The 18,454-nt window shown below is 34.3% G+C and overlaps 1 protein-coding gene across 1 annotated transcript in view; it reads left to right on the forward strand.

Moving 5' to 3' along the window:
- The window catches only part of LOC134802645 (uncharacterized), an 89,175-nt gene extending 78,895 nt beyond the window's left edge, over positions 1-10,280 (forward strand). The window contains exons 20-23 of the mRNA XM_063775280.1: positions 520-733; positions 1,081-1,187; positions 2,825-2,946; positions 9,793-10,280. Coding sequence (XP_063631350.1) covers positions 520-733; positions 1,081-1,187; positions 2,825-2,946; positions 9,793-9,885 — 536 coding nt within the window. The 3' untranslated portion in view covers positions 9,886-10,280. The remainder of the gene's footprint in view (positions 1-519; positions 734-1,080; positions 1,188-2,824; positions 2,947-9,792) is intronic.
- Positions 10,281-18,454: the final 8,174 nt, after the last annotated feature.

An 18,454-nucleotide genomic window follows, 5' to 3' on the forward strand; every position in this document is an offset into this window, starting at 1 on the left:
AAATTTGTAACAATTTTAACACAATATGAAAAATGCTTCTAAAATGCGCTATTTTATTTTTGATTGTACTCATCGATTACTTTTTTTTTGTTAAAAATTACTAAAAAATAACTTAATAACAAAGATATCCGCGGACCGCGGCTGTCCGCTCAGTGATCAGCGAGTTACGACCTGAACTCATCATGGTACCTTCAAACAGCGTACAGTCAGCAGCAGAAGTTGCTAAGCGGGCGAGGTGTTCAAAATGATCTTGACGCTACTTTATTGTTAAGAGAATAAGAGCGTGTCAATGTAATTTTGAACAACTCGACCGCTTAGCAGTCTGCTGCTGACTGTACACTGCGGCAGATCTCAAACTCATAACATGGACGCCGCGCCGCACGCTTCCTGACTCACTCCCACTAACCTAACGCCACCATATTACCTACCTACTCGCTCCAAGTAACGTAAGCTTACACCACCACCTACAAGTAACACAACGCCAGCTCCAACATCAGTAGTAACGCTAGCTTCCCTCAGCCATGCCGTCGTGTTGCTCGACCCCGCCGCCGCCGTTCGAGGAGCACCCGCCGCAGCGGACGAGCCGGACGAACTCGTCGTCCACCACGTCGTCCAGCGCGTCCGGCAGGCGGCGAGGGGCGTCCAGCGCGGCTAGCGTCATGACGACTTCGTCCGCGTCGAGCCTCGCGCTTACGCCGGCCGCGTTGACTAGCGCTAGGAGCAATGAAGCCAGGTAATGATACGATACAACTTTTTGGAAGTAAATTAGTTTAGTACTGACATAGATTTTTGGAAATAGAAAATAATTTGGTATAAAATGTTCTAACTGTCGCTGTGCGTCACTTTTGTTCATAAAATGAGAAATTTGGCGTACAAAAGGTAAAAATATTTTTTTAACCCACACGGTTCAATAATAACGCAATGTTCTCAATCACACACATGCATGGTCAGCAGTAGGCTGATATCGATCGATCTCGACCCTAAAACGTAAAAAAGAAAATAAACAACAAAAAAGACAATAGAATTCTAAGAAGCGCCATACGAATAACAATAATTGATTGAATGATAAATCGTTCTCAGCGTGTGCTGGACGCCGCCGGCGTCCGTCGAGGGCTCGACGCCTACCTGGACCGAGGGCACGCCGAGCTTCACCGAGTCCAGTAGCAGTGAACAAGGCATGGGCACAGGTAAAGGTGGGATCAGACGGTTCATTTTTTGTTCATTTTCTAGTTTCATTATTCATCTTTCACTCAAAGTGACACGTCTGAACACAAAATGAACCAAAAATGAAAAATGAATTCATTAGTGAAAGAATCCAACAATGTTGGATATTTTCATTCGGCATCTTTCACTCGCACTCCGAATGAACAAAAAATGAACAGTGTGAACACAGAAATGAACATTCATTCGGATTTTGCATATTTTTCTCGAATCCTGTAGGCATACTACCATCTAGCTACTCTAGCTAGACAAATATAACGTAAAAGCAATAAAATGGTGTTCAAGTGGAACGAACAATTAGGATATGGTATTTCTAGGTATACTATATAGGTATACTCTGTATAAATATTCCAGAGTTCCAAAACAATCGCCAGTAGCAAGTTTTATTCGGCTAGGTATACTGTCCCTCATTCGCTATTGTTTTCTTTCGCTATTAACGGACCTACTAATAGTAGAAGTTCTTCAAAATTATTTTTAGTCATCCACAAATGATTGCAATACGATTCCTCATCTTCATCGGCTAGTTCTCTCAGCAATATATTCGTGGCTCCAAATAAATTTCTTCTTGCGATCCAAGGTCGCAGCCACCGCCGACGACGCTTTCTTTGCTTCTTGTTTGTTAAAATCTTTATTAAATGATCACAAATTAAACTTATACCAAGACGTACAACTTCATTCGAAGGCTTAGTGAAAGAAAATAAAAAATGAATAATCTTTCCAGCAGCCGTGTGAACGTGAAATGAAACATTCACTCGAGTGAACGTTCATCCGAGTGAACCGTCTGATCCCACCTTAAGTTTCTTTTTCTGCACTCCGGCCGAATGGCGTCAACTTTCCGCCCGCTCCGTTAAACGTAATTACCGCTTTCCGGCTACGTTAAATAGAAAAATATAATATACAAACGTCGGCCAGTAAATACGAAAGCCTTTTCTTACTTTACTACTAGGTAATGTTATAATGTACGTATACCTACTACTGTAAGTAATATACTATTTAACCTCGTTTCTGGGGTACAACAGATAGTACGCATCTCACACTTGAATCTCACGAGAAATAAAATCGATAGACAACTTTCAAAATAATTCATACCTACATACATGTACTCTAGTTATTTGTACAACAAGAGATCAAAGTTTGATATTTCTTCGAGTGCTTATTTTGAGTCCCGTGCAAGCGAAAGATTCTATAATAGATTCACGAGCGTAGCGAGTGAATCTAATTTAGAATCTTGAGCGTAGTAAGGGATTCAAAAGCGCACGAGATGTAAATAACTTTGATCTCGTGTAGTACACAAAATTTTTCACCCTAAGCAGTGAGAACATACCTAGAGGGACAGAGTTAATAGAACCCAAGTATATCGAACTTGTATTAGACCCCGCATGTTGAAATGACATTTGATTATAAAGGTCACTTGAATGTCATTTTGTCTCACTCAGTGAGCAAAATCGCATTTTGCTCACTAAGTGAGACACGTTCAGTGAGCAAAATGCGATATTGCTCACTGATTCATTTTGTCTCACTCAGTGAGCAAAAACGAAGAAGTTTTTAAGAAGCAAAGTACCCTTGTTCGAGCTGCTGAGGTGAAAAATTAATTACCTTACAGGCTACTCAATAACCCCCCTCCGCGGCGCCACCCCCTCGGAAGGTCGGCGCTCCCCCCGCGCGCCACCGCCGCCCGCGCGCACCCTACCACCCACCACCATCAACTGCCTCACTAGCGAAGTGGTAAGTTTGATACTATGCTAATTAATGACAAATTTATTATTTTTAATATAATTCTGACGAATGGAATCCGTCCACTTTGTACATATGCATCTGGATAGATAGTTAACCCCACGCCCCACTGTTTGGTGGATCAACTGACAACTGGGGACCTAGCCAAGGTGCCAATCGTTCGCTACGGAGCGTCAACGATTGGCGTGTTGGCTACGCACCCTGATCAGGTTTCTTTTTTGACAGGCAATCGTGTGGTTCGTACTGTGACTTGTGAGGTATCAGACGATGCAAAATTAAATTATATGTAAACATAACGTGGACGGATCCCATTTTAGTGACCATGGTTACATAGATGACAATCTGAGCACCATAAACTTGTGATTTGCTGCTGAGCTGAGCAATTTACGCCTTAAATACTTTTCACTACTATTAGGTCTAGATTGAATATTTCTTTGCCGCCGACAAAGAGAATAGATAGTACTAGAGTGTTACTGTCATAGTAAATTTTGTAGTTACAGTAAATTATCAAACGGTGTCAACGCCATCTAGCCGAGCATAGGCCAAAGGTGTAGCGCCATCTATCCGAGAATGCCTTTTTCTGCATTTCCGAGGCACGTTTTTTCCTTAGACTTTAATCATCTTATATATGGAGTTGCATATGTCTTTAGGGGTCATCCATTAATTACATCACACGTTTAGGGGGTGGGAGGGGGTCAAGAAAATGTGACGTGTTGTTACAAGGGGGAGGGGGGAGTCACAAATTTTGTGACGTCACTTTAACTTCATCAGTAACCGAAAATTTATTTCAATTATTTTATTCGCTATACAGTTAAATAACAAGATAATCGTTTTTATTCGTTCAATTTTATTTCTTAATCAGTTTTGGATTATAAAATTACTAATATTTCTTTTGTCAAAAATATGTTGATATAATATTAAATAAATATTTGCCGATTTCGTTGAAGAAATGTGACGTCACACCAGGGGGGAGGGGTTTGCCAAATGTGACCAAGTGTGACAAGGAGGGGGGGAGGGGTCAAAAAACCTAGAAATTCGTGTGACGTAATTAATGGATGACCCCTTACCGCCGATGATCGATACAAATAAAGAATATCTATGACTGCTTTCAATACATCGAAACAACAGATTTTGTGGTCGGATTGTTACCTAGGTACTACTGTTACTAGGTAATGACATATATAGATATATTATGTTATGATTATGATCCTTTCTGAATAATCTTATTTAACAGAATAACTTCAAGTAAAAAACATTTTGGCACAAATATTTATGTTCTAAATGAATTTTAGTTTTGTGTTATTTATTATTTGTGCTAATAATAATTTCTTATTCGTATTCTTATTCAATACCGCCGTTTTCTGAGATTTGTTGGTCAAGTTAAATTAAAAATAATTCTGAAATATAGATTTAAGGTAAGATTCAGAAGGGATGAAAAGCTCATAATTATTAATTAAGAATAGCTTAGGTTGATAAGCTTATTTCTTACTTAACATGCACGACTCATGACACGCTGATGGAAATAACATAAAACGAACAGTTTAGACTTTAAAAAAAGACAGAATTCAAGCGTTATGTTTTAAACTGTTCGTTTTTACCGACATCTATCGACGCACGCCTTACACTATCATACCTCAATTTCTCTTAATACTATCCTCCCAAGGCCCACAGTCCAACCTGAAGTACAAAATTAGGTACTTAAATGTAATTTAAACCATTTTCAATTGGAACAGAATTGTATTTCTTTAGTTTCGTTCGATTTCAAGACCATATTCAACCATATTTTCTTCAACATTGATTTCAAATTCAAACTGTAATTTTTTTTGGATGGTGGGTTTTAGGAGGCTATACCTACTGCATTTACTTACTAACATGCTATATTCCACTTACAAGTGCCTAAAAATTGGATAAGTTGTGTTATTGTGGCTAAAATTTTAACATGTTTCGGCACCTATAGCCTTACCACGAGTTTGACACTGACATATCCGCTAACGTCTGCGTAACTTACTTTCTATACATCTCGCTCGCACTAATATGCCACTACGAGCAAGATGCATAGAAAGTACCTAAGTTACGCACACGCTAGCGAATATGTCACTGTCAGATCAGTCTCAAACTCGTGGTAGGTAAGGCTACTGTATGTGGAATACATTTCTATATTCCAGTATATCGTATGACTTGTACTAACGCTATAATCATTATTTGGACGCTGCTTTCATGGTGGGTTTATGTTTATTATTTATGTAAATAGTTGCACTTGAAAGAACGCGTAGAGAATGATTACAAATGATAAATTTCACGTAGTAACGTACGCTTCATTTCGATTTCAAGCGCTAGCTTTTTAGGTTATGTTTCATGCCATTGCGATTTTGAAATATGGGTGCTTCCATTTTAAGGAATGCGGTAATATATAGAGTCTGTTCGGAAAGAGAAGAGTCGTGGAATGTATGGGGCTCAATACATTTCACGACTCTTCTCTTTCCGAACAGACTCTACCTAGCTTTTTTGTAAAGTGACGCGATTGAAAAAAAAAAACAAGATTGTCTATGCCAATCAGTGTATCGGTAATTATCGGTTGGCACAACACTGGTAGGGTTTTTTATTGAATGTTGTCTCGTTGGACGCTAGAATGCTCTATTAGATGCCAAAATTATGGACCCATTTTTGCAAACGTAAATGTATCAATTTTCCTAACGTAAATTAGTTTCAGAATAGATTTAGACCAATTTAATCCATTATTCGTAAAGGCCTGTTTCATATGCATATATGATTGTAATTAAATACCTGAATCTAAAGAGTCCCGAATATGCTGTTGTATCGCTTTGCTTTTATAGGTTTTGCCAGCCTAAAAGTTAATTCTTTGAGTACTAGAACTAAATATGATATGAATATGACGATGAAGGCTTAAGGTTAAATTATTGTTATTATATGTTACTCATTCAGTTCTTAGGAAAACTTTAGAAAAGCTATGAAATGGGCCTGAATTTAGAAATAAATGTTGACTGAATTCGTGTTATCATTATTGTTGACTGATAAATTTGACATCTAGAGCAGTTTAGTTAGTTCGTGTTTATTAAACTTAATATCAAGTTATCGTCTCTGAAACTTAAAATAATAGAAAAATACTTGTCTCGAATCTTTGTCTAACAGTAAAACAAAAACAATTGTCTTTGGTATATGGCTTGGCTGTATGGCCTTTTTCTTTGCCTTTTTAAATGCCTACTGACAAAATATGTACCTATAACAAAATAATATGACAAAAAAAGGAATTATACTTTTGTTTACCTTCAGCTAAATATTTCAAATAAAACCAGTCATAAACGTAATATAATATTGAATCATATCAACTTATTTGCAAAGTACAAAACTAATTAGGTACAATTTTTAAATTTGTTTTAAACATTTTTCTCAGTGTTGCCCGCGTAAGTTGACCAATTCTACCATTGTCGGCTACTGAAAAATTACCTGTGCTAATTTTAATACTTTTAAAATTAGTTATATACTTATGAATCTGTTTTTTATATTTTAATCAATAAGTAATATAACAATAATTTGTTGATATTATAAATATAATTTTTGAGTAGCCAGACATGATGTCTTGTTTTTTAAATAAATAATGATTAATAATAAAATCGATGGTTGTTCAAATGAAGCAATCAATTAGCTTAAACATATAATCAGCTTTCTTGTGCGTGTATTATACAGTATCCGTTGATCTGTAAGTGTTTTCAAATTAGGGATGTGAAAGTTTTTATAACGGGAAAGACTACCTAATAAAATAGCTGTGTAATATAGATGTCACAAAATGAAACTTTTAGTCCGTGAGTAAAACTTTGCCCATTGAAATATCAAACTTTGAGGATAGGAAAGTGGCAACGAACGTGTGATAGGTATTTACAGGACAGGATATTTTCCACGGCAAAGTTAGGTGATTATATATAATTATGAATATTTAAAAACATTCAGCGCAAAAGGAAACGACCTTTTTCCAATTTTACATTGAAGGTTGCTGCATAGGTACGTATGTGTTTTATCAGTATTTCCTGTCCAATTTGGATAAGGCTACCGATATTATTTAAAAAAAATCTATTAGTATCCTGTTTTTTTTCGATTTATCGTCCATATTCCCTTTCTTTTACCTAAACAAATACGATATATTCAATCAATTTCAATTTTTTAATTCAAAGTTGTGTCAAAATCTAATTGATATCCATTTCCGGGGACTTTTTGACTAGGCTTAAACTGTATAATCTTAAGCTATTTTGTACTGTATTGACATGATTTTATCCTGAATTGGTATAAATAAATATCCATTTTGGTTAAAATAAACTGCTTTAAACTAGGTGAAAATCTCTATCTGGAAATAGTAATTTTATTCGCGTGCAAGACGTCACATCACATTACGTATGCAGCGACCTTTGACATTGTCTTGTATAAAACTGGCTTGCTACCTTAACCTGTATAATAATTTCAATTTCTGTATTCAAAGTTTTTAAGAAATGACCAGGGTAAGAACGGAGGTAGGTACTTGTTAAGGTTTGTTCCAAATTGTAAAAACCCCTGATTGGTACAAATATTATGTAGTGTAGTTATATTATTTCCGGAAACCCTTACAGATCAATTATTTCAAGTCATTCGTGTGTATAGTGACCTCAATATTGTTATTGAAATTACATTTTAATAGCACGATCATATCTGTGACAGACGGGACAAATCTGTGCTCGTTCAGAGGACGCTTTTGCGTTTAGGCCCAAAAACACTCGCAAGTACTTATTCATATAAAAAAAACTACTGTAAAGTCATATCAGTTAAAGCCTGACCAGTAATATATGGTCATTGTCAAGAGGGCGCTGTTATTTTCATGTATAGGGTGACAGTTCAGTATAGTATGAAAATAATAGTTCCAGTGAAATTCCGCAACATGGCGCGTGATCATATATTCCTGGTCAGGCTTTAAATGCTCACTGTACTTCTTGCAGTCATATAAGAGCGAGGAAGACCTATCTGTTAGAGTGAGATGGAGTGAGACTTGGTAGTTGTCGCTCTAACTTTTTATTATTAAAACGCAGTGACGACCTCTGGAAAACTGGGCAGTGTTTTAATATCATTTGATTTAAATTATGTCTATACCTACTGAAACTTTATAAATATGTTTATTTTTTTAAATAAAATAATATCATTTGATTTAAATTATGTCCATACTTAAACTTTATAAATGTGTTTAATTTTTTTTAAGTTTTTATTTAGGAAAGGTAAATAAAAAAACTGTTAATTCATTAAGTTATGCCAGATACTGAATTATAAATACTTTATAATAGTCTACACAAAGTTGCGTCAATACATTTTTGTATACCTCGACGGTAGCAAACAAGCGTAAGGCCCATCTGAATGTTGGTTTACACCAGAATAAATACGTTGCCCACCATTTAGAAGTGTTCCAACACAGTGCATGGCGAGAAACGTAGTTTTGTATGGATTTCAAGTCTATAATTTGTCTCTGGCTACATCCATTAAAACATGAACCGCCTAAATTATATTTCATCTATGGTCACTATCACAACCAAGTAATCTGGTATGTAAAAACTGTTTTGTTAATCGTCGTTGTTACTATTATATCAATATTGTATATTTGTTGTTGTTAAATATTTAATATTTAAGGCGATCGGTAGAATAAATATTTGAAATAAATCGAGTTTCCTTAATGCAATACAGAAACACCAAAGCTCTTTTATTAAGCGGGTGGGTATACATTTAAGTTGCATGGTTATCGTAGTAAAAATCATAAAAAAAAATAGAGTTAGTCCAAGAAAAGTGCAACGATTTTGATATTATACGCAGTACAAGCGTTTTTTATACGTCATAATATCATTGAAGTTTGACTTTTAAAATAACACTTGCACTGCGTGTGCTATCAAAATAGTAGCAGTCTTATCTTGGTCTAACTCTATTAAACTAATCTTTCTAAATATGAGTAGCATGCATTAGTAAAATAATCAGAACAGTGAAACGTGACAATATCAACATCTGGAGTCCCGTGGACGCTATACGCTGGCAAACCAACTTTGTCAGTAGGAAACTGCGCGAATTTCAAAATTGGTGATAGATCCTTCGCGCCAACATTTTTCAAAATTGCTGCTTTTTTCTACTGATAAAGCTAGCTTGCCAGAGTATATTATATCGCATACGCGATTTCATACAAAACGTATGAATATTCAAAAACCCCTGTGACTTACAAGTTTTACAATTATTTTATAGTTAATTACAATTTTAAGAGATGTCTAAGTCACGTTTTACTAACTCAGTTTATTTTCAAAATAGTTTATAGTGGTAAAAAAGCGACGCTTTTCCTCGCGCCATTTTTTCGCAGTGTTGCCAAGGCTGCCCTAAAACTACTAAAATGGTAGAAAATGCTTCAAGCTTAAATACTTTGGCTTGACGCCTTTGGTTCATTTGAGTGCTTGTTAATTTAATGGTGAGTAATATTACTTTTGTATAGTATTTTAATTATCATTAATACTAGTTATTTAACAACACAGCAATATCATGACTAAATATCTAAGGGACTAAATATGATTAGGTATGAAATATTTAGCATAAAAAAAACTATTATAAATGCATGAAGTAAGCTCTAGAAATAATTAAGCTCTGTAGGCTAGTTGGTTGACAGTCTATTATGGTTTGGTATATTTTTTCCATAGTTCACTTTTTTTTTTAAACTTACCGACTTACGTCCGAGGATTTTGGTTCTTTTTCAATTACTGTCAAATGATTTGACTACCAATCAACTAGTCTCTTTAAAGATATTATTATAATTAAACTACATACTTTGTATAACAGGTAGAAATCACGCATCTAACGTCGGAGACATCAAACATCAAGATATCCACCTACGAAGTCCACCAAATGGAAAGTGAACAGAAACTATGTTGAAAAAAACACATTTTTAGACATAATTTGCCTTTCACCCTTTTCCAGGCATAGTATGATTTATCGACCATATGCGTATATGGTCGATTCTGGTATGCGCCAATTCTCTCATAGATTTTTTTCTTATATAATGATTAACACTTTACCAGGCTAAGGGATATATATTTCCCACATAAGGCACTTCAAATGTGTGTTCTATTTTCGACGAGTAAGACTGATATTCGATTGTCATTTTTGAAATGTCAGCCTGGTAAAGGGTTATACTTGAATGTTTGTAACTAGTAACTACCTACATGCTTTTTGACAGCCGTATATGTTTTGTATACCATCCATTGAAATCTCATTTTAGTAATGTTGAAAAAGTTAAAGAAATGCTCAGTAAGATCTGCTTGTATTAATGCAATATCAGTATTTATTCACTGTATTGTAATGTATGTTGAAAGTCAATATAGAAATAAATTGTTGCGAAAAGTAATGTAATAATACGAAGTTGGCTTGTGTCCGCTTTTGAAGAATGATTGTTCGTCCCGAGAGACATTTTGTAGCTATAGAAGCTAGAATAAAATGACAATAAACATCACATAATAAAATATGCCAAAATATTAATGATATAAGAAATACGTATTGCACTATACCTACATTACATAATGCTGCTAAACGTCATATCGTCATTATACGATTATTATAAAAAACTTCAGTCGCTATATGACTGAAACATAATTTTATAAGGCATATATAACTATAATTATAAGGCATAAAGGTGTCAGAAATTGAACTCTATCACTTGGAAACAAAGTCCAAAATATGTTCCCTCTGCCTTTTAAAGGCTTAATTTATTTGCGAGTATTTTTTGTAAATGATATCAAATAGATTCATTCAGGTTGCGGATTGTTATCGCGTTGCTCGGCTGCGTCACTTTCGTTTGTGTAAAACAGAAATTATCATATTTCCAAAGCAATAACTATCCACAAAGTGAATTGTGTTTTAATTATTTAATGGTATGCAACGCATTGTGAAAATACATCCACAGAAATAAATATTTCTGATTATCTATTACGTAGGCATTAATTATAATTTATTTTCATATTCAAAACCCCTACTTCTTTTTTTAAAGAAATGTTTTATAATTTATTGACAATAAACATTCATTTATTTTTTAAATAATTATTATAATACAAAGTAAATGTGAATATTTAGTGCCTGTTACTGATTGCAGCATTTTTAGCATATATTTATTTCGATTACAATCCTCTCTAAAAAAAGGGATAAGTTTAGTTTTTTATTCTACTGTAACTTTCAAAATAGTTTTTTCCTGACTATAGTAAAATTATGTGTCTTTTTATTGTGTTATGGCGTGCGTTGTCAATGTAATCTTTATTCTTTCTAGTAAGGTTAATATTGGCTCGCTTGCGCCAATGATGTTGGCGTGTGAGCGACATTTTTGTATATGAAGTGTGGGGTAATAAGGGTTAACACCAGCATTTTTCGGATTAAGTACAAGGTTTTTAAATGGAATTTAGTTTTAAAGAATTTGCATGCAAGTATTTATGTCAAAAGTATGATTTTAATGATTATCAAATATTGTTTTTTCTAAACGATTAATGAAATTAGGCGAAATATAATGCCATATAGTTAAGTTATTCTTACTCGCATGTCAAAACTTAAAATGGCTGCTTCCTCACCGGCAGCGATCGTGTTAAGTATTTATGTTTTGTACTAATTTGCGTAGAGCCTAAGTAGTTCAATTTAAAAAATCCAACTTAATTATAGACCAAATAAATCTATAAAATGCTATTGTGCTTTACTACCATAATTATTTATCGCGAGGGCACGATATTTGTGACGTTCCACGGCAAAAGGTACCTTATGGCGGCTTGCGCTTACGTCGCATAGCGCCGCAATAATATTGGAGCGGCGTTAATAATAGTGTAAGCGCCAACCGCCATAAGGTACCTTTATCTGTGGGACGTCACATTTGATCCTGAGCAAATGCGACACTTTTACCTTTAGGAAATCTTTTTTTAAGCCAGAAACTGAAATAATGTGTCGTAAGAGTGTTTTATAGATTTATAGTCAAGCAATATTGATAAGATCTGAATTATTTTATTTTTTCTTAGTTACGTAATCATAATTTATTTACACTAACATGAAAATTTAATGGAATGATATTAATGAATGTATTTGCGTAGAAATTAAGTAAAAAGCTCATGTACCAAGTAATGTTGGTAAGAACTCGAGTCCACTCAGTCTGAATTTGAAGAACTCAGCTCGTTTTTACGAGACTCGGCGCTTAAAAAACTTCTGAGTCTTTTAAGTCCCGAGTCGAGTACATATTTTTTAAGAGCAGCTCAAAAGGACTCGAGTCTCCGAATAAAGACTCCGTCTACAATTTTATAGGTTATTCCTAAATAACAGTAAAGAAATTAGGCGTTATTGTATGATTTGTGTACCTAATTCACAAATTTTACATAAATACAATGCGTTTTGATTTTTTTTTGTAAAAAATATCAAGAGTTCTCTGAAAAGGACTCGCGAGTCTCTACAAAAGACTCGGGTTTCTAACAAGTTGAAAAGAACTCGAGTTTAGACTTAATTATAAGAGTCTCAGAAACTGAGTCGAGTCTTGAAGCAGAGGACTCAAACGACTCGAGTCTTAACCAACACTAGTAGCACGCAACGAAGATATTTATGTTATACCTCAATAGATCTGCTTTTGTTATGTATAAGGGAAATAAAATATATAGTGTTTTTAAATACAGCAAAATACATTTAAGTTTAAGGTACAGCTTGGCAAAAGAGAGTAGAAATTAAAAAGTGGCAACACTGTAGTGTCGTCCCTTTCAAACCAATTAATATAAGAAAACGGGGCGACACTACAGTGTTGCCACTTTTTAATTTCTACTCTTTTTTGTCAAGCTGTATTTCAGGCCTATTTATGAGGCTAACATAGCTTGTACTTGCGCATTTTTAAATCGATATAATACTATATTTATATGAAACTGTAATATGCCTTCGGAATTAAGCAACGCCATCTATAGTCTGTATCTTTAGGTATTTAAATAAAATTCAACAAACAACTGGTACATTTGCGGGTAGTTATAAAATGTATTGGCTAACCGACCAATTACAAAACCGCCTGGATCTGTAACTGAACGACCTGACTTTAGCCTACATTATTTGATCGTGTAATGTTTTCATCTACCCTCAACTAGCTTAAGGAGCCATTTGAGGGTAAATTTTGTTTACTTTTATTTAAATACCTAAAGATACAGAGTATAGTGCAACTCTTTAATGACATAAAATACAAGTTGTTGCGTATTTATACGGAGTGTACAGAGTTTTGTAAGTTCTTGTTGATCTTTGCTAGCGCTATACTATATCCATGTATTTGTATCTGGTGTGTTATGTTTGATATAATTAATCACAAAACTCTAACATACATTTGATATAATAAGACTTGGTATAAAATAAAATACTTTGATATAACTTCTTAGTTCTGACTTCTGATATACACCTATGTACTTTGGTATAGATACATATTTGATATTCATTATACTTACTGTCTATAATTTGATATAACAGCAAACGAGTAGGTATAATTTTCAGTTGGTACTCGTATTAAAAACATTTTTTGTGAAATATTATCTTGTTTTTGTTTGGAGTCGCAGTTATAACCTAACAAACTTTTCTGGCAGCGGTGTAGATTTTTGTGAAAGGGCTAACGTAACCTATTTTTTTATATGTATTTCGATTTTCTTGTGTTTTCCAAACTCTTCCAGAATCGTCAAAAATAATGATCTGCAATAAATACTATGCAACTGAAATTATATTAAACAAATTTTGGAGTAGCAAAATAATTATTATGGCAACTATATTTTAGACCAAATTGAAATAGGTACATTAGCATATAGCATGGATAACCGTCATATTTAAATGACATATTTTTCAACAATTGTTATTATACCATTTCTACGTTGTATTAAATAATAGTGCATACTTATGTCAAATATTATGTATCTATATGAAATGAAATTATATCAAATGTAGTGCACCCATTTGTATCATAACGACATGTACTTATCTGTATATCGTGGAGGTTAATAAACGTGTATTTGGTGATTGTAGTTGCATTTTTTATTCATCATCTTCCTCGGCATTTTGCCACGGCTCATGAGAGCCCGGGGTCTGCTTGGCAACTAATCCAAAGACTTGGCGCAGTTTTTGCGAAAGCGACTGCCATCTGACCCTAACCCAGAGGGTAAACTAGGCCTTATTGGGATTAGTCCGGTTTCCTCACGATGTTTTCCTTAACCGAAAAGCGACTGGTAAATATCAAATGATATTTCGTTCCGTTCATAAGTTCCGAAAACCTCGTTGGTACGAGCCGGGTTTGAACCCGCGACCTCCGGATTGCAAGTCGCACGCTCTTACGGCTAGGCCACCAGCGCTTCATTTTTGCAACATCCGATAATCAAATCGGAAAATGTAAAAACACTCAGCTCTAGGCTTGAAGCATTAGGAACTGCTTCAAGCCTAGTCCCTAGATGCTGTCTTATTTTTTCAAGGTCAAGGTAAAATGCAAGCATTAAACGTTAAAAAAATCTTTTCGTACAATTAATGCGGATAATATTTTAGTTTACATTACGCCGATTAGGAACACCGCTGTTTTTGAAGGGGTTATGTGCTTTGTGTCTAACCATGTGTGTTTAAAGTAAGTAAATAATACGTAGTTTATTTGTGTTTATATTTTGTGATCCATTGCATGCTTGTTTTCACATTACAATATTGATTCTTTTAACGCCAAAGACGTCTACATTCGTTGTGAATTGTTGCGAATATATATATGTGACGTCCCACGGTCAAAGGTACCTTATGGCGGGTATGGAGTTATGCATACCCCAGTAATCTACAATAAATAAGCTATCGATAACACAAAAGATCAACCTTCTAGGTTGCGTAGTTACAGAGATATGATTTTTTGAAAATAATGTTGTGAAATTAGCAACTTTACGATAGAGAAGTTTTAAGTTTAGCCGCCTAAAAAACTATGTTCCTGGAGTAAGTTACATAGTTGACTACAAATAATAATGCCTTATATATCTGAGATTAAAAAAATATTGCGACTTGTTCTGTAATGCAAATAGAAACTTTTGATATCGACTGATTTATGTGTATACTAACCAATCTCTTGAAAATAAAGTTTTATTTCATTTTCACGATTGATTGCAATGAGCTCTCAAGATTTAAATTTTATCTATTAGAAAACGACACTGACAGACAGTTTAAGCAAAAAACAATACCGATTTAGAGGTGAAAATGTATTTTCTGACTTTTTCATATAAAATCACAAAATTGAATATTTTTACTTTTAATGTGACACACAATCAATTTTTCTGAGCACATATGAAAGAAATTCTGTCATTCAAATGAAATAAATCCTAAAACCCCAACTAAATACTATATTTAACCCCTTATGCCACTTTAAACTTACATAACAATAACAGTATTTGCTCCATACATTTACGAAAAGGTACCTTATGGAAATAAATCTAATAATACATCGCTACAAAATATCAATCATATTATAGTTTATCTTTTATGAATAGAAAATATTAATTTACATTAAACTGCCCCCAATTTAATTAGTTCTTCGTCATAATAATCTTAAAAAAGACCAATAATTTGTATGTAATGAAAAGGTACCTTGTGGTCAAGTTACATGATGAGGCATGATGATGATGGAACAGTTAGGATAAACGAATAATATTTTGGGGTTAAGACGGTATAAATCGTCTATTTCTTATCAATAATATATTTCGGTTGCTATTGAAGATAAGCGGCATTGAGGTTCAATGACCACAGATATTCCATAAGGTAATGCGTCGGGTATTGGCATTTTTCAGCAAACCAATGGCTGATTTACTGCATGCGACCAAACCAAATGAAGATTATTCTAGTTAAGAAAGACTTGACGAGAGTAACTTTGGTATAATAGCAGTCTACTTGGATTTGTGATGTCGGTCTATGTACGGTTATAATATTTGCGAGGCGCCCCAACCAGAACTGAAATTATCAAATTAGTTTTGCAGAATGATAATACAGTTCTCTACCAAACTTCTTTTCCCGTATTGACTAGTTTTTTTGGGAATTTTCAATCTTTTTTCCATAAGGTACCTTTTCTACTAAACTCTGAGACGACATTACTAGGCTTATAACTAACTTATAACAAAAATAAAAACAGGTAAACAAACGTTACGCATTAAGGTTTCAGATCACACAATAAAAAAAAATTGAGCATTTTTTCACCTCTTTACAAAACATTTAATATCTCCGAAACTAGAAACCCTCATAAGGTACCTTTTCCCGTGGAACGTCACATATAAAGGTACATAGTAAATATACTTATTAAGAACACGATGGTTTAAATAAAGGTATGTCATAGAATAGTTTAATTACATAAACGGGTCTACCGCGATATAATATCATATTGTATTATGTAATTAGTTTTAGATGTATTAATCACATATGGATTATTTCTGGAATAAATTAATTTCATTCATTCATTCATAATTTCATTGTTTTTACTTTAAATTCCGAGGCTTCAGCTGTACAAAACGCCACAGAGTCAATTAAATATGTGTACAAAATGCTAGAGTTTAGTGTTATAATAGAATCGTTATCTTGTAACAAATATGTTGGCGTGTGAGTGATATTGTAATATGTAGACCTATGGTGTTGAAAGAGTTTATAACAAACGTTAGACACTACCTAACAATAGTTTTTTTCAGCCATGAACACCGATTTCGCCAACTGCTTATTTCAGCTTTCTAAATTGATCCTATTTTGCACTACTATTGCTTATAAACCTCTGTATGTTATTATGTTGTAGGTACAAAATACGTAATATTATAGTTCTTAAACAAGTTATTTTTAAAATAATTATTTAATGTTTACCCGCACTCTTATAATTTCAGACGCGCCTGTGAAGAAAAGCGGTGAAGAAGAAACTATGCCAAAGTAAAGGTTGAATTTATAACGTAATTTCGCATTTATAAACATTTTTGTATTGGGTGGGTAAGTTATAATTATAAGTATAAGGCCAAGGACAGATCTGAGGAATAGTCAAATATTTAGGAATGACACACCTTACTGTGTTGGTTTTGAGTCATAATAGTAGTTTATGTGACTGCTACTGCTACATAGATAAAAAAATAAATGCATTAAAATACGAGCGTGGGTTTAGCTGAAAGCGAGTGTTATAAAAACATCATACGAATGTTTTAATGCCTAATTATGTAAATTTACATACACTGCTTTATCTACACGCTAGTAGAGTTCGTCTAAGATAAGTCTGCAACGATTTTGATAGCACACGCAGTGCAAGTGTTGTTTTAAATTTCAAACTTCTATGAAATTATGACGTATAAATAACACTTGCACTGCGTATGCTACAAAATCGTTGCAGACTTTTCTTGGTCTAACTCTACAGTGGGAATTCACCGAGCTTATAATATGTGTGTAGACTCTACACACTCCCCTCTCCCCCACGCCGCGCCGCGGCGGGCACTCTTCTGTCATACCTCGGACACTGGCGATCAAATGTATGAAACAAACTCGTTCCTACGCACACAGTCTAAGCTCGTGTAGGTGAACGCGTACCTTGCTTGTGTGAGTGAGATAAGACATGCTAGGGTTCCCGCCATTTTGTTGTCAAGTTCGATGACCTCAATGACTAAAACTCATTGCGCGTATTAGGAAGAAATAAGAATCGTATTATGCTGTATAAAGGTGGGTATCTAAGCTCGATTTATACAATAGTTTCCTATTTTGAATCAGTTTAAACGAAGTACTTAACAACATTTTTGTAAGGAAATTCAGTTATTCAGGCCACCAAAATATTACCTACGTAAGTTAAAAACATGATTTTTTGTTCATATATAGATATTGAGTTCTTTTCCGTGTGATCTGATAGGTTTTGTAAATATTTGTTTAATATTTGAATATTTTACGTGCCCTCCGCTCTGCGCACCGCGTCGTCGCGTCCTTGCCAGCCGGTAACTGAGAGGCATGGTCTAATAAAACATGGTCTTCCATTCCCAGAGTGACACGGGCCTACGTCACAATAACATTGCCACTTTATTTCAACATAACATGTTACATGGGTACATTATACCTATGGTTAATAAGTTAAAATATTTCTTTATAATTTTATAATTTTCATTTATATGTATTTTAGCTTAAATTTTACAATAACACGTCATTTTTAATTACTCGTTAGCAATATCTTCCGATTCACGAAAGAAATTTCAGACTTTCGGGTAATTCTGTTTATACTACTGGCAACACAGGATAGCGCTGTGCACATTTGACAATTCGGATCTAGATAACTTCATGCCCTGACCGTCATCCTTGTCGAACGCGTGTTAATTGTTATTTCCTTCTCGCTCAGTGTCAGCAGTCGCAGTGTTTTCCAAACTTTTCACGTCGTAAGCTTGGTAATTAATGTGTAACTGTGAATTAGTTTTTTAAACGTTTGTCTTGTATAGATAAATAAAGTTTAAATTTAATACAT

Source organism: Cydia splendana, chromosome 25 (assembly GCF_910591565.1).
Source record: "Cydia splendana chromosome 25, ilCydSple1.2, whole genome shotgun sequence".
Classification (NCBI taxonomy): domain Eukaryota; kingdom Metazoa; phylum Arthropoda; class Insecta; order Lepidoptera; family Tortricidae; genus Cydia; species Cydia splendana.